The sequence below is a fragment of the Pongo abelii genome, chromosome 23, assembly GCF_028885655.2.
Source record: "Pongo abelii isolate AG06213 chromosome 23, NHGRI_mPonAbe1-v2.0_pri, whole genome shotgun sequence".
NCBI classification, from domain to species: domain Eukaryota; kingdom Metazoa; phylum Chordata; class Mammalia; order Primates; family Hominidae; genus Pongo; species Pongo abelii.
The window spans coordinates 37,974,755-37,999,402 of NC_085929.1; the positions used below are offsets into that span (position 1 = coordinate 37,974,755).

The window sequence follows — 24,648 nt, forward strand, 5'->3', positions numbered from 1 at the left end:
GAAGCAAGTGACCAAAAGCAAGCAGGGCAGCTGAGCTGATCATGTTACCCCCTTGTTTTCAGCTGTAGCCCGTCCCAGCTGCAAGTGCTAGGCATTGTTCACCTCTATTTTACCTTCTTCTCCTGAATCTTGGGCATGTCATCCTTCACTGCCTTGGTAGCTCTTCAGTGCCTTAAATAAATTTTTTTGCTCTGCTTTTTTTGTTGTTCATTGGGAGAATTGATCTAAATTGCTATTGTCAGAATTCTCTCTTTTTTGTTTAATTTATTGCATATTCTATTCTCCACTGTTAGCTTAGAAGTTATATTCTCTTTTACTGTTCCTTTACTGACTGTCCTGATAAGTTACAAATGTGAATGTGTATTTTCATTCAAATACAAATGTATATTTGTAACTTACCAGAATCTAATGTTAATTCGTTCTTTACCCTCTTCCTAGATAAGACAGGATCCTTAGAATACTTTAGCTCTGCCCATCTCCGTCTCTTTGTGTATATTTTTAAATCTATAAAGCATTATTACTCTCATTTTATTTTATTTTATTTTTTGAGACACAGTCTCGCTCTGTCACTCAGGCTGCAGTGCAGTGGCACAATCTCATCTCACTGCAACCTCCACCTCCTGGATTCAAGCCTCGGCCTCCTGAGTAGTTGGGATTACAGGCGCGAGCCACCACACCTGGCTAATTTTTGTATTTTTGTAGAGACAAGGTTTTACCATGTTGGCCAGGCTGGTCTTGAACTCCTGGTCTCAGGTGATCTACCCACTTCAGCCTCCCAAAGTGCTGAGATTACAGGCCTGAGCCACTGCACCCAGCCTATTATTCTCATTTTATATAGCCAATATTTATTTAGATTTATTCACATATTTACCTTATTTACCCTTCCTTTTTCATTTGTTTTTCTTTTTTTGCCCCAACATTACAACAAATATTTACCCTTTCTGTTCCCTTTTTTCTTTCTTCTCACATCTCCAGGTTTCTATCTAATTTTCCTTCTCCTATCAGAACGTCCCAGAGTATTTTCTTTCGGGTAGGTCTGCTGGTGAGAAATTCTCTCAGATTTTGTCTGTCTAATTCCATCTTCACCTTGGAATGATATTTTCACTGGGTATGGAAGTCTGGGCTGCTAGTTTTTTCCCAGCACCTCAAAGATATTCCATCAAAGATATTCCATCACTGTCCTATGGCTTCCATTTCTAAGCTGTTAGTCTAATTTTTGCTCTTTTGAAGATTCATTGCTTGTCTTAGTTTACAGAAGCTTTGAATTTATTTTCTTATAATCTTTTATCTCATTTTGAGATTGTAAACAAGGTTTTTTTTTTTTCTTTTTTGTGGACAAATCTTCTGGCATACTTGTGTTTATATGCATATTATTCTGCTCCTTATCTTCTTTCCTCATGTAACTTCAAATGCTTTTTTTTTTTTTTTTTCCTAAGACCGTATCTCACCCTGTTGCCCAGCCTGGAGTGCAGTGGCATGATCTCAGCTCAGTGCAACCTCCGCCTCCTGGGTTCAAGCAATTCTCCTGCCTCAGCCTTCCACATAGCTGGGACTACAGGCACCACACCCAGCTAATTTTTTAATTTTTAGTAGAGATAGGGTTTCACTTTGTTGGCCAGGCTAGTCTTGAACTCCTGACGTCAGGTGATCTGCCCAACTCAGCCTCCCAAAGTGCCGGGATTACAGGCATGAGCCACGGCGCCCGGCCTCAAATGCTTTTTTATTGCTTTTTTTTTTGAGACAGAGTGTTGCTTGCTCTGTTGCCCAGGCTGGAGTGCAATGGCGCGATCTTGGCTCACTGTAACCTCTGCCTCCCGGGTTCAAGCGATTCTCCTGCCTAAGCCTCCCAAGTAGCTGGGATTACAGATGTGCGCTACCACACCCAGCTAATTTTTGTATTTTTAGTAGAGGCAGTGTTTCACCATGTTGGTCAGGCTGGTCTCGAACTCTTGACCTTGTGATCCACCCGCCCTCAGCCTCCCAAAGTGTTTGGATTACAGGCGTGAGCCACCGCGCCCGGCCTTTTTTTTTTGTTTTTTCTTTTTTTTCTTTTTGCTGAGACAGAGTCTCCCTCTGTTGTCCAGGCTGGAGTGCAGTGGCGCGATCTCAGCTCACTGCAACCTCTGCCGCCTAGATTCAAGCGATTGTACTGCCTCTCCTGCCTCTGCCTCAGCCTCCCAAGTGGCTGGGATTACAGACGTGCACCACCATGCCCGGCTAATTTTATTGCTTATTTTTATGTGAAATTAGTTTTCCTGAATTTTAATTTTTTAATTTATATGTCTTTATATATTTTTTTTAGAGACGAGGTCTCGCTGTATTTCCCTGCAGTGGTGTGATCATAGCTCACTGCAGCCTTGAACTCATGGGCTCAATTAATCCTTCTGCCTCAGCCTTCCAAGGAGCTGAGACTGTAGCCACAAGCCACCACACCTGCCTTATTATCCTGATCTTTTAGAGTGAGTCAAGTTTCGCTTAAGTTTTACTAATTTCATAGAACTCCTTCTTCTGTTGTTTTTGTTTAGGGTTCAAAAATATAGTGGCTTTGTTTATGGGGTATCCTGGTTTTGTTCCCTTACCGCACTTGGTCTGGATCTTCTTTTTCCTTGTCTCTTTTGACCCTCTCCTGCTCAAATTTTTTTCTACCCGTGGCTGTTTCTCCTCCATATGAAGCCCTGTCCTAGAAGGGTACCCTGGCTGATCAGTTTTGAGATTCCCTAGGGGCTGGACTGCTCTAGCTGTTTCAGTTCTTATGTGAGCCTTGGTGCTGGAGAGGATAAAACTCATAGTTTCAGCTGCTAGTCTCAAATTGGGCCTCTGTACCTTCCAACGACTGCTCATTGGCTATTTTGGGGTTCTCCTGTTGTTAATTTCCTCAGATGCTACTCGGGGATCCAAAGATTGAAAACTGTGTTGCTACCTCCACTATTTTCCTAAAATCCGTTTTATTTATTTATTTATTTTTGAGACAAAGTTTTGCTCTTGTTGCCCAGGCTGGAGTGCAGTGGCACGATCTTGGCTCACTGCAACCGCCACCTTCTGGGCTCAAGCAATTCCCTGCCTCAGCCTCCTGAGTAGCTGGGATTAAAGGTGCACGCCATCAGGCCCTGCTAATTTTTTGTGTTTTTGGTAGAGATGGGGTTTCACCCTGTTGGCCAGGGTGGTCTCAAACTCCTGACCTCAAGTGATCCACCTGCCTTGGCCTCCCAAAATGCTGGGATTACAGGCATGTGCCACCGTGCCCGGCCCTAAAATCCATTTTTTACTCAATTTTATTTATCTATATTTGACCCATATTTGACTGGGAACTTTCAAATAATGCCTTCCAAGTCCTTGGGAAATGCTGATTGTATGTTAGAAGTACATTGACTCTAAGAGAAAGTCTAACAATGGCTGAAACAAATTGAGATTTGTTTTTTCTGTTTTTTTTTTTTTAAATTAACTTTTTTTTTACTTTTAGAGATAGGATCTCACTATGTTTTCCAGGCTGGTCTTGAACTCCCGTGCTCAATCGATCCTCCCTGCTCTGCCTCCCAAAGTGTTAGGATTACAGGCATGAGGAGATTTACTTCTTTTTTTTAACAAGCCACCTGGAGATTGGCAGTTACTGGTATCGCTTCAGCTGTTCAGTGATGTTGTTTTAGACTCAGGCTTCTAGTACCTTTCTAGTTCAACATCCTTAGCACATTGGCCCTTTGTCCTCATAGGTAACACTTCATAGTTGCAAGATGACTATTCTAGCTTTACACAGGAAGGTGGGGGTAAGGGTGGCATCAGTTTGATCTCTTTATCAGGAAAGAAAACTTCCCTGGAAGTTCCCCACTGCATTCTGCTTCTGCCTCATTGGCCAGAGCTTTGTTACCGGCCACCTTTAGCTACAGAGGAGTTTGGGAAAGAAATCTTTCTGGCCTCTCTAGTGGATACTTATGAGAAAAAGGGCTTGGCAGTGGGTGTTGGGTTAGCCAGTGACTGCTAGCTAACACTGCTACACTGCTTTAAAACATTTGCATTATGCTGTTTTTCATGTCTTCGCTCTTCAGTAGTAGCCGGGTGTAGAGGAAAGAATACTGGACTAGAATTAAGGAGACCTGAGCTTTGATTCTAACTCAGGCCCTAGCTATTGTTTGATCTGAGGATAGTTATGCCTGTAGGCCTCAGTTTTGCAAATTACAAAATGACAGAGTGAGAATATTTGTTTTCTAAGCAGCTACCAGAATTAGAATTCTGATACTGTATTTCCATTGACTTAGAAACTTGTGAAAGGATAGTTATTTTCTAATATCTATATATCAATATCAAATATCAATCTGTTAAAATCAAGTAGGTTCTTTGTTACTTGGGGGAACGTTGGGCATCCTGATCTTTGTTTTTAGGCTTTTTCCATACTGAGTTATTTATTTCTCAATTTTAGGAGTGTTAGGCGGGAATAATATCGTACCGCAAACTGCAGAATAATGCCTTTATGTGCTTAGATAATGTTTTAGCTTTGTTTTTTGTTTGTTTGTTAGTTTGTTTGTTTTTGAGACAGAGTTTCACTCTTGTTGCCCAGGCTGGAGTGCAATGACGCGATCTTGGCTCACCGCAACTTTCGCCTCCCGGGTTCAAGCAATTCTCCTGCCTCAGCCTGCCAAGTAGCTGGGACCACAGGCACGCGCCACCATGGCCGGCTAATTTTTGTATTTTTAGTAGAGACGGGGTTTCACTATGTTGGTCAGGTTGGTCTCGAACTCCTAACCTCAAATGATCCACCCACCTCAGCCTCCCAAAGTGCTGGGATTACAGGCATGAGCCACTGCACCCAGCCTTAACCTTTTTTTTTTTTTTTTTAAGTACAATTTCCATTTTATTTTTCTCTGGAGAATAATTTTTTTTCAGTCCTTAAGGACACAGCTTCTTAATGGGTTTTAGTGGGAGTCATAGGGCAACGCCTGCAGGTCGAAATTGAGGTGTGGGTATTCAGTCCTAGGGGGCTTCATGAGATTGATTTCTAACTACTTTGCTGTGAATGGCACAACTCACATATTAAGGTAGCTTCATATATGGCTTGGGTAGCACCTAGGCATCAAAGATCCTCACTTCAGAAATGTCCCTGACTGCTGCAGCCTCTACTGTGTTTCAAATGATGAATTTCTCCTGTTTTTGTTAAAGTCACTAAATTTGCTAAAATCAATGACGAATTCCTAAACTTTCTTTAACTTGACCTGCCAGGCGGCATTAGAGAGTCCATCATTTCCTTCTTCTAGAATCCGTTTCTTCTCCCCGGTTCTAGTTACCATCCTCTTGTGTTTTTTCTCCTACCTGTTTGACTGCCCCTTCTAACTCTCCTTTGTTGATTCTTCCTCATCTAAATATCCCAACACCTAGTCTTTGCACTGCTTCTCTAGCTGCCTCACAACCAAAATCTCATCAGATCTCACAGTGATTCTCAGATGTGTATGCCCAGCCAAGACCTCTGCCTTGAAACTCTGGACTTTTACATATGTGACAACTCCACTGGGTGTCACACCATAGTATGTCCGAAACTGAAATCGTCATCTTCCCCCTCTCAGTGAGTGGAAACTCCATCCTTCCAAGTGCTCAGGTCAGAAACGGTGAAGTCATCTTTCACACCTCTTGTTCTTTCACACCCCAATTTAAAATGCCACATGCCAAAATCATGTTGCTTCAACCTTCAAAATGCATTCAGAATCCAGCCACTTTTCAGACCTCTAGTAGCTACCATCCAGTCCAAGCCATCAGCATCTCTCCCCCGAGTGACTCCAATGGCCCCTCATTGGTCTCCTGCTTCCTGTCTTGCCCCTAGTCAGTATCTTCTCAGTAGGTAGTCTGAGTAAATCAAGTCACATCATTCCGTCAAACTTCCAGTGGCTTCCTGCTGAAAGTAAAAGCCCAGAGTCCTTACTGTGGCCTGCAAGACCAACCAACTTTTTGTGTCACCTATTGATTTTGTTTTTCATTTCTGCTGTCATATTTTTAATTTCCAAGAGCTTGTTTTTGTTCTCTGCATGTTCCCTTTTTAATTTCCAAAAGCTTCTTTTGTTCTCTGCCATGTTTCCTTTCTTTTTAATAGTATCCTGGAGGCTCAAAATTTTTTGAGGATAATGTGGTTTAAGATTTTTATCTGCTTACACTGTGTTTCTTCTAAGATCCTTTTTTCTTTGTATTTTTGGTCACTGTGTCATGCTGGAGCCTTTCCTCAAATGTCAAGAGATTCTTTATTGCCTGTTTATATTTAAGAGCAGGGCCCTAAAAAGCTAATTTTAGAAGGCTTTTTTTTTTTTTTTTTTTTTCAGGGTCTCACTCTTTTGCCTAGGCTAGAGTGCAATGGCATAATCTCAGCTCACTGCAACCTCTGCCTCCTGGGTTCAAGTGATTCTCCTGCCTCAGCCTCCAGAGTAGCTGGGATTACAGGCATGCACCACCATGCCTGGCTACTTTTTCAGTTTTTAGTAGAGATGGGGTTTCACCACGTTGGTCAGGCTGGTCTAAAACTCCTGACTTCAGGTGATCTGCCTTACCTCGGCTTCCCAAAGTGCTGGGATTACAGGTGTGAGCCACCACACCCAGCCAGAAGCTTTTATATGTAAGCATGAGGACTTATAACTTGAAGGCTTCACTGTAGGCTTTTGGGGCAGATTTCACCAGGGAATCTAGCTGTTTGCATCTCTGAAGGCCTTTCCCCTTAGGTTGATCAGTTTTCCCCAGACAAAAGAGATACCCTCCAACTCCTTCTGGCATGGGGTGGGATTGAGACGAAGGTGGTAATTTTTTTTTTATTTGTTATTTATTTATTTTTTATTTTATTTTATTTTTGAGATAGAGTCACTCTGTCACCCAGGCTAGAGTGCAGTGGCGCGATTGACTCACTGCGACCTCCACCTCCCAGGCTCAAGCAATTCTTCTGCCTCAGCCTCCTGAGTAGCTGGGATTACAGGTGCCCACCACCATGCCTGGCTGATTTTTGTGTTATTAGTAGAGACGGGGTTTCACCCTCTTGGCCAGGCTGGTATCGAACTCCTGACCTTGTGATCCACCCACCTCGACCTCCCAAAGTGTTGGGATTACAGGTGTGAGCCACCGTGCCCGGCCTACAATTTTTTTTTTTTTTTTTTTAACGGAGTCTTACTCTGTTACCCAGGCTGGAGTGCAGTGGCATAATCTCGGCTCACTGCAACCTCAACCTCTCAGGTTCATGCAAGTCACCTGCTTCAGCCTCCCAAGTAGCTGAGACCATAGGCATGCGCCACCACGCCTGGCTAATTTTTGTATTTTTAGTAGAGATAGGGGTCTTGCTACTAAACTCGTGAAATGTACTACTGTAAAGAAATGTACAGTTTAGGAGCCAGTCTCCTATAATCTACCCCCCACCCCCCGAGAGAGAACCACTGACATTAATTTGATATTCTGGAGTCTTTTCAGGCTTTTAATATGTATGATATAATCATTTATGTATGCATACACACATGCTTGTTTATATGTACACAAATGTGTATGTATGTGTGTGTGTATATATATTTGATGTATTCCAACATATGGGTGCTATAAATACATAAAAATAGGCCGGGCATGGTGGCACATGTCTGTAATCCCAGCACTTTGGGAGGCCGAGGCAGGTGGATCACCTGAGGTCAGGAGTTCAAGCCCAGCCTGGCCAACATGGTGAAACCCCGTCTCTACTAAAAATACAAAAATTAGCTGGACGTGGTGGTGTATGTCTGTAATCCCAGCTACATGGGAGGCTTAGGAAGGAGAACCGCTTGAACCCGGGAGGTGGAGGTTGCAGTGAACTGAGATCGTGCCGATTGCACTCTAGACTGGGCGACAAGAGGGAAACTCTGTCTCAAAAAATATATATATAAATACTATTATTTATTTATTTATTTATTCATTCTTTGAGACAGAGTCTCACTCTGTCACCCAGGCTGGAGTGCAGTGGCCTGATCTCAGCTCACTCCAACCTCCACCTCCTGGGTTCAAGCAATTCTTGTGCCTCAGCCGCCCAAGTAGCTGGGACTACAGGCACGCACCACCATGCCCAGCTAATTTTTGTATTTTTGGTAGAGACGGGGTTTCACCACGTTGGCCAGGCTGGTCTCAAACTCCTGACCTCAAGAGATCTGCCCGCCTTGGCCTCCTAAAGTGCTGGGATTACACGTGTGAGCCACTGTGCCTGACCTAATTTTTTTTCTTTTTTTTTTTTTTTTGAGACAGAGTCTCTCTCTGTCACCCAGGCTGGAGTGCAGTGGTGCATCTCGGCTCACTGCAAGCTCCGCCTCCCGGGTTCATGCCATTCTCCTGCCTCAGCCTCCCGAGTAGCTGGGACTACAGGTGCCTGCCACCACGCCCGGCTAATGTTTTGCATTTTTAATAGAGATGGGGTTTCACCATGTTAGCCAGGATGGTCTCGATCTCCTGACCTCATGATCTGCCCGCCTCGGCCTCCCAAAGTGCTGGGATTACAGGCGTGACCTAATTTTTTTAAAAAGATACCATATTATACATACCATGCAGTGACTTTATTTTTTCACTTAATCACTTTCTGAGGCATCTGTCACTTCAGTGCCCTTAGCTCTGCTTCATTCATAGAAAATGAGCGTATGGCATTGATTGAATTGTATTAACCTGTCCTCTTTTGATGGGTATTTGTGGTGTTTCACTCTTCTCTTATTATTATTATAAACAATAGTGAGGTGAATTACCTTATGTATGTCTTTGTAAGCTAGTTTTTAAAAACCGTGAGTGGAATTGAGCGCGGTGGCTCACGCCTATAATCCCAAAACTTTGGGAGGCTGAGGCCAGTGGACCACCTGAGCTCAGGAGTTCGAGACCAGCCTGGCCATCATGGCAAAACCCCATCTTTACTAAAAGTACAAAAATTAGCTGGGCATGGTGGCACGCGCCTGTAGTCCCAGCTACTCTGGAGGCTGAGGCAGGAGAATCCTTTGAACCTGGGAGACAGAGCTTGCAGTGAGCCAAGATTGTGCCACTGCACTCCAGCCTGGGCGACAGAGCGAGACTCAGTCACAAAAAAAAAAAAAAAAAAGAAAAACAAAAACTAAACTATGAGTGGGTTAGGAGGAGCGACATGTTAGTAACCTGCAGAACCATGAAAAGAAATTTAAAGTGATTGACAGGCCAGTGTGGTGGCTCATGCTTGTAATCCCAGCACTTTGGGAGGCCACGGTGGGCAGATTTTCTGAGCTCAGGAGTGCGAGACCAGCCTGGGCAACATGGCGAAAACCCGTCTCTACTGAAATACAAAAAATTAGCTCGTTTGGGTGGCGTGTGCCTGGAGTCACAGCTACTCGAGAGACTGAGGCACGAGAATAACTTGAATGCATGAGGTGGAGATTACAGGGAGCAGAGGTCATGCCACTGCACTTCAGCTTGGGTGATAGAGCAAGACTGTCTCAAAAAAATTTTTAAAAAATCAGCACCATCTGTCACTGCTCTTCTGTGTTCCTTATTACCTTTTTCCTGACTAATTTCTCTTACTCATCTTTTGCTGTTGTTGTAACTCCCCTCTTGAGATTTCAGCTAAATTAATATCCTATGTTCCTGTTAAGTACTAGGAATATTATTAGGCATTTACTTATTTTATAAGTTTAATTTCCTATGTTTGTAAATAAGACATTACTACTTTTTAGTAATAAAAATATTTTTCATTCTGGTGAATGAAAATAATTAAAAATAATAATTTTCAATTCACTTCATGGTATTTGAAAAGTCAGATTTTGGGAGACCAAGGGAGGAGGATCACCTGAGCTCAGGAGTTCAAGACTAGCTAGGGTAACATAGTGAAACCCTGCCTCTACAAAAAATAAAAAATTAGCCAGGCATAGTAGTGGAGCATGTCTGTAGTCACAGCTATTTGGGAGGCTGAGGTGGAAGGATCACTTGAGCCTAGGATGTTAAGGCTGCAGTGAGCCATGACTGTACCACTGCATTCCAGCCTGGGCAACAGAGCGAGACCCTGTCTCCAAAAAAAAGTCAGATTTTTATTTTACTTTAACATCTTTAATGAGTAAAATCAATATTAGAAATTTTTTAACCTCATTTCTAGTTTAAGTAGCTCTGAGATTCTGACCTGAAAAAGCCAAATATATCTATTTTCCCTCTTTTTAAGTTTTTTTGATTGTTTAAGAGATAGGGTCTTGCTCTGTTGCCCAGACCAGAGTGCAGTGACACATTCACGGCTCACTACAGCCTCGACCTCTGGGACTCAAGTGATCCTCCCACCTAAGCCTCTGGAATAGCTGGGACCACAGGTGCGTGCCTCCATACTTGGCTAAAAAAATTTAGTGGGGGCTGGATGCGGTGATTCAGGCCTATAATCCCAGCACTTTGGGAGGCCGAGGCAGGCAGATCACCTGAGGTCAGGAATTTGAGAGCAGCCTGACCAACATGGAGAAACCCCATCTCTACTAAAAATACAAAATTAGCTGGGCATGGTGGCACATGCCTGTAATCCCGCTACTCAGGAGGCTGAGGCAGGGAAATCGCTTGAAGCCGGGAGGCAGAGGTTGCGATGAACTGAGATCACACCGTTGCTCTCCAACCTGGGCAACAAGAGCAAAACTCCGTCTCAAAAAAAAAAAAAAAAAAATTCGTAGAGTTGGGTACAGTGGCTCATGTCTATAATCCCAGCACTTTGGGAGGCACGGGTGAGAGGATCGCTTGAGCCCTAGAGTTTGAGAACAGCTTGGGTAATATAGTAAGACATCGTCACACTTTTTTTTATTTTTATTTTTTGGGTAGAGATGGAGTCTTTTATTTTATTTTATTTTATTATTTTTTATTTTATTTTATTTTATTTTAATTTAATTTAATTTTATTTATTTTATTTTGACGAAGTCTCACTTTGTTGCCCATGTTGGAGTGCAGTGGCTCCATCTCGGCTCACCACAACCTCTGCCTCCCAGGTTCAAGCAATTCTCCTGTCTCAGCCTCCCGAGTAGCTGGGACTACAGGCGTGCACCACCATGCCTGGCTAATTTTTGTGTTTTTAGTAAAGATGGGGTTTTACTATGCTGGCCAGGCTGGTCTCAAACTCCTGACCTTGTGATCCGCCTGCCTTGGCCTCCCAAAGTGCTGGGATTGCAGGTGTGAGCCACTGTGTCCAGCTTTTTTTTTTTTTTTTAATGTATTTGAGCCAGGCTCTTACTCTTTCGCCCAGGCTGGAGTGCAGTGGCGCAATCTCAGTTCACTGGAACCTTTGCCTCCTGGGCTCAAGCGATCCTCCCACCTCAGCCTCCCAGGTAGCTGGGACTACAAGAGCGTGCCCCTACTGTGCCTGGCTGATTTTTTATTTTTTGTAGAGATTGGGTTTCACCATGTCACCCAGCCTGGTCCTGAACTCCAGCAGGAGTTCAGCCTCCCAAAGTGCTGGCATTACAGGCATAAGCCACCACATCCAGCCCTAGATGGAGTCTTGCTATGTTGCACAGGTTGGTCTTGAACTCCTGGCCTCAAGCAGTCCTCCCACCTTGACCTCTGAAAGTGTTGGGATTACAGGCATGAGCCACCATGCCTGGCCTCTATTTTTAATCTATCTTGGTGTTTACTTTTTCTTTTTTTTCTTTGAGACGGAGTCTTGCTCTGTCACCAGGCTGGAGTGCAGTGGTGCAGTCTCGGCTCACTGCAACCTCTGCCTCCCGGGTTAAAGCAATTCTCCTGCCTCAGCCTCCTGAGTAGCTGGGACTACAGGCATGTGCCACCATGCCCAGGTAATTTTTGCATTTTTAGTAGAGATGCGGTTTTACCATGTTGGCCAGGATGGTCTCGATCTCTTGACCTTGTGATCCACCCACCTTGGCCTCCCAAAGTACTGGGATTACAGGCGTGAGGCACTGCGCCCGACCGGTGTTTATGTTTTTTTTGTTTTTGTTTTTTAGTAGAGACGGGCTTTCACCATGTTAGCCAGGATGGTCTCGATCTCCTGACCTTGTGATCCACCCGCCTCAGCCTCCTAAAGTGCTGGGATTACAGGTGTGAGCCACCGCGCCCGGCTGTACTTTTTCATGAGACGGCAAGAATATGAAACTGTGATTTGGGAAGAGATGTTAGCTCCAACATCATCATATATATATATATATATTTTTTTTTTTTTTGCCCTAGATTTTACTATGAGCAGCAATTACTACGGAAGGTCTTCGAAGAATGGAAAGAAGAGTGGTGGGTTTTCCATCACGAGTGGAAACTCTGTGTTCGAGCTGACTGTCACTACAGGTCAGGTTTCATGTTATACTCCTTCAGTTTTACTGATGCACATTATCAGATGATTATTTGTTGGCATGTTTATGGTCAAAAGAAGCAAACTTTGGGTCACTTTTGGTTTTTCTTCAAATCCTTTTTAGAGTTAGCAAGATCAGAGTTCCAAATTAGACCCAAGCATGCATGCACATGCTGAGCACATGCACACAGACACACACACACACCTCCCACATCTCTAATTCAGGTAACCATTATGTGTTGGTTATGCTAATACTTTGAATGGGATTTTCCCACCGATTTTCATTTCTATATAATTTCTCATTCTGAAAGTATTCTGGGGTTTTTTGTTTGTTTGTTTGTTTTGTTTTGTTTTGAGACAGAGTCTCACTCTGTTGTCCAAGCTGGAGTGCAGTGGCACGATCTTGGCTCACTGCAACCTCCACCTCCTAGGTTCAAGCGATTCTACTGCCTCAGTCTCCCGAGTAATTGGGATTACAGGCATGTGCCATCACACTCGGCTAATTTTTGTACTTTTAGTAGAGACAGGGTTACATCATGTTGGCTGGGCTGGTCTCGAACTCCTGACTTCAGGTGATCCGCCTGCCTTGGCCTCCCGAAGTGCTGGGATTACAGTCATGAGCCACCGCGCCTGGCCTGTTTTTTTGTTTTTTTTTTTTGAGATGGAATTTCGCTCCTGTTGCCCAGGCTGGAGTGCAATAGTGCCATCTTGCCTCTCTGCAATCTCCGCCCCCTGGGTTCAAGTGATTCTCCTGCCTCAGCCTCTCTAGTAGCTGGGATTACAGGCATGGGCCACCACACTCAGCTAATTTTGTATTTTTAGTAGAGATGAGGTTTCTCCATGTTGGTCAGTGTGGTCTCAAATCTCCTGACCTCAGGTGATCCTCCCACCTTGGCCTCCCAAAGTGCTGGGATTACAGGCATGAACCACCACACCCGGCCCTGTTTTAAAAATAATAAATTGTGGCCGGGCGCGGTGGCTCACGCCTATAATCCCAGCACTTCGGGAGGCTGAGGTGGGCGGATCACGAAGTCAGGAGACCGAGACCATCCTGGCTAACACGGTGAAACCCCGTCTCTACTAAAAAATACAAAAAACAAAATTAGCTGGGCGTGGTGGCGGGTGCCTGTAGTCCCAGCTACTCGGGAGGCTGAGACAGGAGAATGGCGTGAACCCAGGAGGCGGAGCTTGCAGTGAGCCAAGATTGCTCCACTGCACTCCAGCCTGGGTGACAGTGGAGCGAGACTCCGTCTCAAAAAAATAAATAAATAAATAAATTGTTTTAATTTACATTGATTATGGGAGAAAATATATGCCCAAAATAGAATATTAAGAAAATAGAGGCCAGGCATGGTGACTCATGCCTGTAATCACAGCACTTTGGAATGCTGAGGCAGGTGGATCGCTTAAGCTCAAGAGTTTGAGACCAGCCTTAGCAACATGATGTAACCCCATCTCTACCAAAAAGTACAGAATACCAGCAGGGTGTAGTGGTGTGCACCTGTGGTCTCAACTACTTGGGAGGCTGAGGCAGGTGGATTGCTTGAGCCCAGGAGGCAGAGATTGCAGTGAGCCGAGATTATGCAACTCACTCCAGCCTGGGCAACAGAGCTAGATCCTGTCACACACACACACACACACACACACACGAAGAAAAGGAAAAAACTCTTAACCCTTGACATTCACATTCCCAGGGATAAGTGAAGGGGAAAGTAACAACTGAGGATTATTATATCGAATACATATTTTTAGACCTTTTTTTTAAAACCTGAATGTCATTTCTTATAGATTGTATATTTAAAATGGTATTCACTCTTATTGTAGTCATTTCTTTATCTAGGTTCTTTGGAGCAAGAGTTCTGATTTATGGAGATTTCATAGACTCACTGAGTTGTTTTAATAAGCAGATAGAATATGAAATCAAGGCCTAGGAATTGCAGTAGTGAATATATGGGGAAGGCCGAGTGTGGTGGCTCACTCCTACAATCCCAGTACTTTGGGAGGCTGAGGCGGGTGGATAACTTGAGGTTAGGGGTTCGAGACCAGCCTGGCCAACATTAGTGAAACCTTGTCTCTATTAAAAAAAAAAAAAAAAAAATTCCAGCCTGGACAACACAGTGAAACCCCATCTCAACTAAAATACAAAAAAAAAAAAAATTAGCCGGGCATGGCGGCATGCGCCTGTAGTCCCAGCTACTTGGGAGGTTGAGACAGGAAAATTCATTGAACCCAGGAGGCGGAGACTGCAGTGGGTTGAGATCGCACCACTGTACTCCAGCCTGGGCAACAAAGCAAGACTCTGTCTCCAAAAAAAAAAAAAAAAAAAAATTAGCTGGGCATGGTGGCATGTGCCTGTAGTCCCAGCCACTCGGGAGGCTGAGGCAGAAGAATTGCTTGAACCCAGGAGTCGGAGGTTGCAGTGGGCCAATATCATGCCACTGCACTCCAGTCTGGACAACAGAGTGAGACTCTGTCTCAAAAAAAAAAAAATTCTTTTTTAAATGAATGTTAATAAAATATTTAAAACTAGGAAAATATGAAGAGATGAAGGTCTTAAGATGTATAGTGTATTATGAAGAAGAAGGAAAAGGTGTCAATGAGCATGTTGTAGTGCAAACAAGAAGTGATGTTTTTGATAGTGTGGATAGTTAAGATAATTAAGATGTGACTGTCGGCCAGGCATGGTAGCTCACACCTGTAATCCTAGCACTTTGGGAGGCTGGGGCAAGAGGATCACTTGAGCCCAGGAGTTTGAGACCAGCTTAGGGAACATGGCAAAATCCCCCTCTGCAAAAAAATACAAAAATTAGCCAGGAGTGGTGGTTCGTTCCTGTAGTCCCAGCTACTCGGAGGCCAAGGTGGGAGGGGTACCTGAGTCCAGGGAGGGCTCAAGGCTACAGTGAGCCTTGTTCACATTACTGCACTCCAGTCTAGGTGACAGAGGGAGACCCTGTGTAAAAAAAAAAAAAAAAAAAAAGACAAGATTGTCATTCCAAACATCATGGATTTTTTTTTTTTTTTTTTTTTTTTTTTTTAATTTGAGACAGAGTCTCGGTGTCACCCAGGCTGGAGTGCAGTGGAACAATCTCGGCTCACTGCAACCACCGCTTCCCGGGTTCAAGCCATTCTCCTGCCTCAGCCTCCCTCCTGCCTCAGCCTCCTGAGTAGCTGAGACTACAGGCACATGCCACTACGTGTGGCTAATTTTTATATTTTTAGTAAAGACGGGGTTTCACCGTATTGACCAGGCTGGTCTCGAACTCCCAACCTCAGGTGATCTGCCTGCCTCAGCCTCCCAGAGTGCTGAGATTACAGGCGTGAGCTACTGTGCCTGGCCCAAACATCATGAATTTGTGGATGATGAAAGTGAACTTATTCTTGGAGAAGTCAAGCCTTTTCTTCCTCAGTGACACTTTAAGGTATGGAGAATGACTCTTCAAAGAGAATAGAGTTCGTTGTGTTGTAGGAAATGAAATTTTAGCTTTGGTGCAGATATGGCTTTTTTTTTTTTTTTTTTTTTTTTAATCAGAGCGTCCATGTTAATTTCTTCTGAGTATAGAACAGACTTGGTGTGTTGGGTTAGGAGTTGTTTTGTTGTTTGTTCGTTTCTTGAGACAGAGTCTTGCTCTGTTGCCCAGGCTGGAGTGCAGTGGCATGCGATCTCGGCTCACTGCAACCTCCACCTCCTGGGTTCAAGTGATTCTCCTGCCTCAGCCTCTGGAGTAGGTGGGATTACAGGCGTGTGCCACCACACCTGGCTAATTTTTGTATTTTTAGTAGAGATGGAGTTTCACCATATTGGGCAGGCTGGTCTTGAACTCCTTGCCTCGGCCTCCCAAAGTGCTAGGATTACAGGTGTGAGCCACCACACCCGGCCTGTTATTTTATTTTAAAGAAATGCCATTTACTTTTTTTGGCTCCTCAGGTATTACCTGTATAACCTGATGTTCCAGACCTGGAAGACCTACGTGCGTCAACAACAGGAGATGAGGAACAAGTACATTAGAGCTGAGCTTCATGGTGAGAAAAAGAAGTCCATGTCTGAAGAAGATGCCCACATTTACTTTGCAGAAGGTCATAGGAAGGACAAACACATTGTCTCAGAGAGAGAATAACTCTAGGTCAAAGGAAGATTTGTTTGATTCTCTTACATATTTTTCAGAAAGTGTGATCTCTGAGTGGGCACCTTTTTGTTTGATTGCTATGGTTTTCTCCATATGGCATGGTTTGAGCCCTTAAAACTCATTTAATCAGAATTTGCATGAACTGGCTGTTCCTGGCCTGCTGGTTCAGTGGGCTGGCTGTGACTCTCCTGTGGCACCTGGGGCTGCCATCTATCTTGCTGTGTCAAGTTACCCAGAGACTCTGGAGCAGAGCTGCAGTGCTCTTTTCTGATCTGCTTTGCTCAAGTTGTCCCTTAGTGATACTGTGGCCACTTTAGTTCTGGTCAGAGTCTGGTTTCTCTGTGAATTGAGCCCAGAAACACGTGGAGAGTCTAAGGGAAAAAGACATAGAGTTTCAAAATGATAATACAGACTGCATTAGCAGCAGAATGTCCTAAAGGTACCTCAAACTCTGCAAGTCACAAGTACAACCTGTCAGCTCCCCTACAACTTACACCTGCTGTTCCTTTGACTCTTCCTGTCTAAGAGGACTTACTTAGGAATGGTGTCCATTCCTCATGCCTCATGTCATCACTTACCTAATCTTTTAAGACGGCCCTCTGAGGCATCACTTGCAATCATCTTTGCATTGCTACTGCCTGAAAGTAATCCTCATCTTTTTCCCAGAGTGTTATAAGTGCCACTTCATTAATCTCCCTCATTTATTTTTTCCTGCTTCTCATTGTACACATAGCTATAAGAGTGGTAAGACATAGATAAGATCATGACACTCCTTTACGTAAAGTCAACCCTGCTTGGTATGTCATACAAGGTCTTCATCTCTTTTGCTCTACACCCTCTGCCCTTGACACACTGGATGTGCACTTCCTTATCTTTCCATCTTTATCCCCGTAGTTCTTCCTTCAGGCCCATTTAAATGCGTAGCTTTCCTTGATCTCCCCCAGCCCGGTGGTCTTTCCCCTGTCTGTATTCCCAAAGTATGAGAAGCTCTTACCCAAGCCTCGTGATTACTGCACCAAATGTACTGTTTCACTGGTAAATAACTTATGCTGTTTGTTGTTTTTTTTTAATACATACAGTAAGATTCATTCTTTTTGATGTTCAGTTCTAAGACTTTGGTACACACTACCACATACAGCTAATTTTTTGTATTTTTGGTAGAGATGGGCTTTTGCCATGTTGCCCAGGCTGGTTTCAAACTCCTGGACTAAAGCAATCCACCTGCCTCGCTCTCCCAAAGTGCTGGCAATACAGGTGTGAGCCACCGTGCCTGGCCTTAAGTTTAATTCTTTAAGAAACTGGCAAAGTTTTTTATCATGGCTGTACCATTTTGCATTCCCAGCAGTAATTCATTAGAGTTCTACTTGCTCTGCATCCTCTTGACCTCTTTGTATTGTCATTAAAATTTTTTCTTTGGCCACACTAACAGGTATATACAGGCATTTAATTGTGGGTTTTTAAAAATTATTGTTACATGGGTATACTGCGTAATGGTGGAGATTTGAGTATCCACTACCCAAATGGTGAACATTGTACATGATAGGTAATTTTTCAACCCTTGTCCCTCTTCCACCCTCCCTTCCCCTCTTTTGGAGTCCCCGGTGTCTATTATCTCCACCTTTATGTCCGTGTGTACCAACTGTTTAGCTCCCGCTTGTAAGTGAGAATATGTGGTGTTTGATTTTCTGTTTCTGAGTTAGTTCACTTAGGATAATGGCCTCCAGCTCCATCCATGTTGGTGCAAAGGACATGATTTCATTCTTTTTTATGGCTGGGTGGTATTCCATGGTGTATATTTTCTTTCTTTTTTTTTTTTTTTTTATTTGAGACTGTCTCACTCTGTCACCCAGGCTGGAGTGCAGTGGCGTGATCTAGGCTCACTGCAGCCTCCACCTCCTGAGTTCAAGCATTGCTTCTGCCTCAGCCTCTCAAGTACCTGGGACTACAGGTGTGTGCCACCATGCCCAACTAATTTTTGTATTTTTAGTAGAGACAAGGTTTCACTATATTGGCCAGGCTGGTCTCAAACTCCTGACCTCAGTGATCTGCCTGCCTCGGCCTCCTAAAGTACTGAGATTACAGGCATGAGCCACCACGCCTGGCTGTGGTGTATATTTTCTATATCCGTTGATGGATGCTGAGGTTGATTCCATGACTTTGCTGTTGAGAATAGTGCTGCAGTGAACATATGAGAGCAGGTGTCTTTTTAATATAATAATTTCTCTTCATTTGGGTAGATTCCCCCTAGTGGGATTGCTGGGTTGAATGGTGGTTCTGTTTTTAGTTCTTTGAGAAATCTCCATACTGTTTTCCATAGAGGTTCAACTAATTTATATTCCCACCACCAGCGTGTTAAGTGTTCCCTTTCTCTGCGTGCATGCCAACATCTGTTGTTAAACTTTTTTTTTTTTAAGACAGGGGATGTCTTGCTGTGTCACCCAGGCTGGAGTGCAGTGGCTTGGTCATAGCTCACTGCAGCCTTGACTTCCTGGGCCAAGTAATCCTCCCACCTCAGACTCCTGAGTAGCTGGGACCATAGGCATGTGCTACCATGCCTGGCTAACTTTTTATATTTTGTAGAGACAGGGTCTGGCTATGTTGCCGAAGCTGGTCTTGGACCCCTGGGCTCCAGTGATTCTCCTTCCTCAGCCTCTCAAAGTGCTAGGATTACAGGCATGAGCCACCGCACCCAACCTAACTTTTTAATAATAGTCATTCTGACTAGTGTAAGATGATATCTCATTGTGGTTTTAGTTTGCATTTCTCTGATAATTAGTGATGTTGAGTATCTTTTCCTGTGCTTATTTGCTATTTATATCTGTTTGGTGAAGTGTGTTCATGATCTTTTGTCCTTTTAAATTGGGTTGTGTTCTTGTTGAGATTTGAAAGTTTTTTGTTTTTTGTTTGTTTGGTTTGTTTGTTTTTTTTTTTTGACACGGAATCTCACTCTGTTGCCCAGGCTGGAGTGCAGTGGTGCAATCTCGGCTCACTGCAACCTCGACCTCCCGGGTTTAAGTGATTCTTCCACCTTAGCCTCCCGAGTAGCTGGGACTACATGGTGCGCTACCATGCCCAGCTAATTTTTGTATTTTTTTTTTTTTAGTAGAGACAGGGTTTCACCACGTTAGCCAGGCTGATTTGGAACTCCTGACCTCAGGGGATCCACCTGCCTCAGCCTCCCAAAGTGCTGGGACCACAGGGGTTAGCCACCAAGCCCAGCCTAGTTTTTTAAAATATATATTCTGTTACAAGCATTTTGTCAAAGCATGATTTGCTATGTTTTCTCCTAGTCTGTGACTTGTCTTTTGATTCTCTTAAGAGTATCTTTTGCAGAGGAAAAGTTTTTAATTTTGATGAAGTCCAACCTTTTTTTTTTTTATGGATTATGGGTTTGTTTGTTTTTGTTTTTTTGCAAGAGTCCCACTGTTGCCCAGGTTGGAGTGCAGTGGTGTGAGGATAACCCGTTGCAGCCTGGAACTCCTAGGCTCCAACCTCAGCCTCCCAAGTAGCTAGGACTACAGGCAATGCCCCACCATACCTGGCTAAGTTTTTTATATTTTATAGAGATGGGGGTCTTGCTTTGTTGCCCAGGCTGATCTGAAACTCCTGGCCTCAAGCAGTTCTCCCACTTCGGCTTCCCAAAGCCCTGGGATTACAGTCATGAGCCACTGTGCCCAGTTTGGATTATATTTTTTGATATCCTATCTTAGATGTCATCTCTAAGAACTTTGCCTTAACCCAAGGTCACACAGATTTCCTCTTATGTTTTCTTTTAAACAGTCTGTAGTTTTACATATGGATCTTGTATATCCTGCAACCTTGCTAAGTTAATTTATTATTTCTTTTTCTTTCTTTTTTTTTTTTTTTTTTTTGAGACGTAGTCTCGCTCTATTGCCCAGGCTGGAGTGCAGTGGCGCGATCTTGGCTCACTGCAAGCTCCACCTCCCGGGTTCATGCCATTCTCCTACCTCAGCCTCCCAATTAGCTGGGACTACAGGTGCCTGCCACCACGCCTGTCTAATTTTTTTGTATTTTTAGTAGAGACAGGATTTCACCATGTTAGCCAGGATGGTCTTGATCTCCTGACCTCGTGATCCGCCCGCCTCAGTCTCCCAAAGTGCTGGGACAACAGGCGTGAGCCACCGTGCCCGGATCATGTATTATTTCTAACAGCTTTTTTGTAAATTCCATGGCGTTTTCTATGTAGACAGTCAAATTGTGAATAGAGACAGTTTTATTCCTTCCTCAATTTCTTTTCTTTTTTTTTTTGAGATGGAGTCTCACTCTGTCGCCTAGGCTGCAGTGCAGTGGCACCATCTCATCTCACTGCAAGCTCCGCCTCCCGGGTTCACGCCATTCTCCTGCCTCAGTCTCCCGAGTAGCTGAGACTACAGGCGCCCGCCACCACGCCCGGCTAATTTTTTGTATTTTTAGTAGAGACGGGGTTTCACCGTGTTAGCCAGGATGGTCTCCATCTCCTGACCTCGTGATTCGCCTGCCTCGGCCTCCCAAAGTGCTGGGATTACAGGCGTGAGCCACCCTGCCCGGCCCTCTCTTCATTTTTTTATTGTACTAGCAAGGGCTTCCCTATGATATTGAATAGGAGTGGTAATAGTGGACACATCCTTGCATTGTTCCTGGTCTTCAGGGAAAAGCATTCAGCTTTTAATTAAATATGATGTTAGTGGTATGTTTTTTTATACCTGTCCTTCATCAGGTTAAGGAAATTCTATTCCTAGTTTTTTGAGCATTTTAATTGTTAATAGATGTTGAATTTTTTTCGAACTATTTTTCTTGTATCTATTGAGATGATTGTGAGATGACTTCTTTTTTAGTCTTTTATTAAGATTAATTATATAGACTGATTTTCAACTTTTTTTTTTGTTTGAGATGGTGTCTCACTGTTTGGCCCAGGCTGATCTTGAACTCCTGAGCTCACACGATCCTCCCACCTCAGCCTCCTGAATAGCTGGAACTACAGGCACTTGCCACCATGCCCAGCTGATCTTCAGATTTTGAATCAGCTTCATATTCTCACATTTTTTTTTTTTAACTTAGGGTCTTGTTCTGTTGCCCAGGCTGGGATGCAGTGGTGCAGTCACAGCTCACTGTAGCTGTGACCTACATGGTTTAGGCGATCCTCTCACCTCATCCTCCTGAGAAGCGAGGACCACAGCTGCATGCTACCAAGGCCAGCTAATTTTCATTTGTATTTTTTTTGTAGAGATGGGGTTTTGCACTGTTGCTCAGGCTGGTCTCAAACTCCTGGGCTCAAGCAGTCCACTTGCCTCAGCCTCCCAATGTGCTGGGATTACAGGCATGAGCCACTGTACCCAGCCATGTTCCACAGATTAATGCCACTCTTTATATATTGCTGGGTTCAATTTGCTAATATTTTGTTGAGGGGGGTGGAGTTGCGTCTATATTCATGAGGGATATTGGTCTTTAGTTTTCTTTTATTGTCATATCTTTGTCTGGTTTTGGTTCAGGTAATACTAGCCTCATAGAATGAATTGGGAAGTATTTCACCTTCTTCTGTTTTCTAAAAGAAATTTGTAGAGTTGGTTTTATTTCATCCTTCAGTGGTTAGTAAAATTCTCCAGTACAATCCTAGTGGTCTAGGCCTGGAATTTTCTTTGTTGGAGGGTTTTAAACTTTGAATTCAAGTTTTTCATAGATCGAAAACTATTTAGGTTATTTATTCTTTTCACTTTTTCTTTTTTTTTGGAAGATGAGATCTTGCTTTGTTGCCTAGGCTTGAATGCAGTGGTGCAATCATAGTTTACTGTAGCCTCCATCTAACTGCTGGGCTCAAGTGATCCTCCTACCTCAACCTCCTGATTAGCTGGAACTACAGGCATGTGCCACCACGCTTGGATAATTTTTTTATTTCTTTTTAGCGCCAGGGTCTTGCTTTGTTGCCCAGGCTGGTTTCAAACTCCTGGCCTGAAGCGATCCTGCCACCTTAGCCTCCCTGAGTGCTGGGATTATAGGCATGAGCCACTGCACTCATTCTTAAGTGAGTTTTGGTAGTTTGTATCTTTCATGGAATTGGCCCATTTCAAATATGTTGTCAAATTTATGGGCATAGAGTGTTTCTTTTTTTCTTTTTTCTTTTTTTTGAGGCAGAGTTTCACTCTTGTTGCCCAGGCTGGAGTGCAGTGGCACAATCTCGGCTCACTGTAACCTCCGCCTCCCTAGTTAAGCAATTCTCCTGCCTCAGCCTCCCGAGCAGCTAGGATTACAGGTGCCCGCCACCACGCCTGGCTAATTTTTGTATTTTTAATAGAGATGGGGTTTCACCATGTTGGCCAAGCTGCTCTCGAACTCCTGGCCTCAGGTCATCCACCCACCTCGGCCTTCCAAAGTACTGGGATTACAGGCATGAGCCACCATGCCCAGCTGAGTATTTCACAATTATAATTTTAATGTCTACAGGATCTGTAGCCATCGCCCCCTTTAATTCCTGATGTTGGTAATTTATGTCTTTGGTCTTTTATTCTTGGTTAATCTGGCTAGAGGTTTATGAATTTTATTGATCTTTACAAATAATCAACTTTGCATTCATTGATATTCTGGTTTTTTTTTCCTTCTGTTTTCAAGTTTGTTGATTTCCGCTTTTTTCTTTTTTTTGAGAAGGAGTCTTGCTCCATCACCCAGGCTGGAGTGCAGTGGCGTGATCTCGGCTCACTACAAGCTCCGCCTCCTAGGTTCACGCCATTCTCCTGCCTCAGCCTCCTGAGTAGCTGGGACTACAGGCGCCCGCCACCATGCCCGGCTAATTTTTTGTATTTTTAGTAGAGATGGAGTTTCACAGTGTTAGCCAGGATGGTCTCGATCTCCTGACCTCGTGATCCGCCCACCTCGGCCTCCCAAAGTGCTGGGATTACAGGCTTGAGCCACTGCGCGCGGCCTTTTTTTTTTTTTTTTTTTCCAGATGGAGTCTCACTTTGTCACCCAGGATGGAGTGCAGAGTGGCGTGATCTCGGCTCACTGCAGTCTCTGCCTCCTGGGTTCAAGCAATTATCTTGCCTCAGCCTACTGAGTAGCTGGGAATAAAGGTGCCTGCCACCACGCCCAGCTAATTTTCTTTTTGTATTTTTAGTAGAGACATTTACTGCTATAAAGTTCTCTTAAACACTAACTATATTACACGAATTTTAGTAAGTTATATTTCTGTTTCCATTCAGTAAAAACTTGTTTTCTGATTTTCCCTGAGACCTCCTCTTTGCCCCACAGATTATTTAGAAGTGTGTTTAGTTTTCTAATATTTGGGAGTTTCCCAATATCTTTCTATTAAGGATTTCTAGTTTATTCCGTTATAGTCAGAGTACAAGACTTAGTATGATTTCAGTTCCTTTATTTTTGTTAAGGTTTGTTCTGTGGCCCCAAATATGCTCTATCTTGTAAATGTTCTATATTTACTTGAAGAATGTACATTCTGCTGTCTTATATTATTTATAGTTACAGTGAATCTAGCTAGATATTATGGAATAGAAGGAAAAAGTCACTTGGATGTTTAAGATAAAAAGAGTTGTCCAGGCGCGGTGGCTCACGCCTATAATCCCAGCACTTTGGGAGGCTGAGGTGGGCGGATTGCTTGGGCCCAGGAGTTCGAGACCAGCCCAAGCAACATGGCAAAACCTCATCTCTACAAAAAAATACAAAAATTAGCCAGGTGTGGTGGTGCATGCCTGCAGTCCCAGCTACTCAACAGGCAAGAGTTATTTCTGACATAAGACCAGTTATTTCAGGCCATTCCTGGAGACCTCAGGGAGTGTCCATTCACTCTTGGACTGTTAAATAAAAAGTTTGCAAGTACTTTTAGGCCTTAAGGAAGCATGGTTCTCAGTTGTCATGTGCATCAGAATCATGGCAGAGACAGTTAATGAGATTCCTGTGTTCCATACTCTGGAAAGAGCAGTTAGTGTTTATTTTAGATATTTTTCATAGCTAAATCATCTCATTTACACTTTCCAAACATAACTCTGAGAGAGGCCCCATTTTACAGATGAGGAACTTGTATGAGATTACGTGTGTAATAAGTGAAAGGGCCAGTAAGTCTGGCTTGTCTTACTCAGGATCCCAAACTCTAAACCACAGCACTATACTAGTCCTGATTACCTGAAGTGTGCTGATTCCTGAGGTCCACAGTGAAACCAAGGAAGATACATGTTAAATTCTCCTTCATATTTTGATTTGTCTTGTCAACAACTGTGAAATACATAGTTATAGTCCTATCGACTACATCTTGGAGGCTGTCCTAAAAATGATTTATATAATTTTATTTTC

At 43.6% G+C, this 24,648-nt stretch overlaps 1 protein-coding gene across 50 annotated transcripts in view; it reads left to right on the forward strand.

Moving 5' to 3' along the window:
- SFI1 (SFI1 centrin binding protein) overlaps positions 1–24,648 on the forward strand; it is a 121,230-nt gene that overhangs the window by 39,267 nt on the left and 57,315 nt on the right. For all 50 annotated transcript variants that reach the window (XM_063722866.1, XM_063722888.1, XM_024240037.3 and 47 more), the window contains 2 exons: positions 12,118–12,228; positions 16,158–16,252. In XM_063722866.1, coding sequence (XP_063578936.1) covers positions 12,118–12,228; positions 16,158–16,252 — 206 coding nt within the window. The remainder of the gene's footprint in view (positions 1–12,117; positions 12,229–16,157; positions 16,253–24,648) is intronic.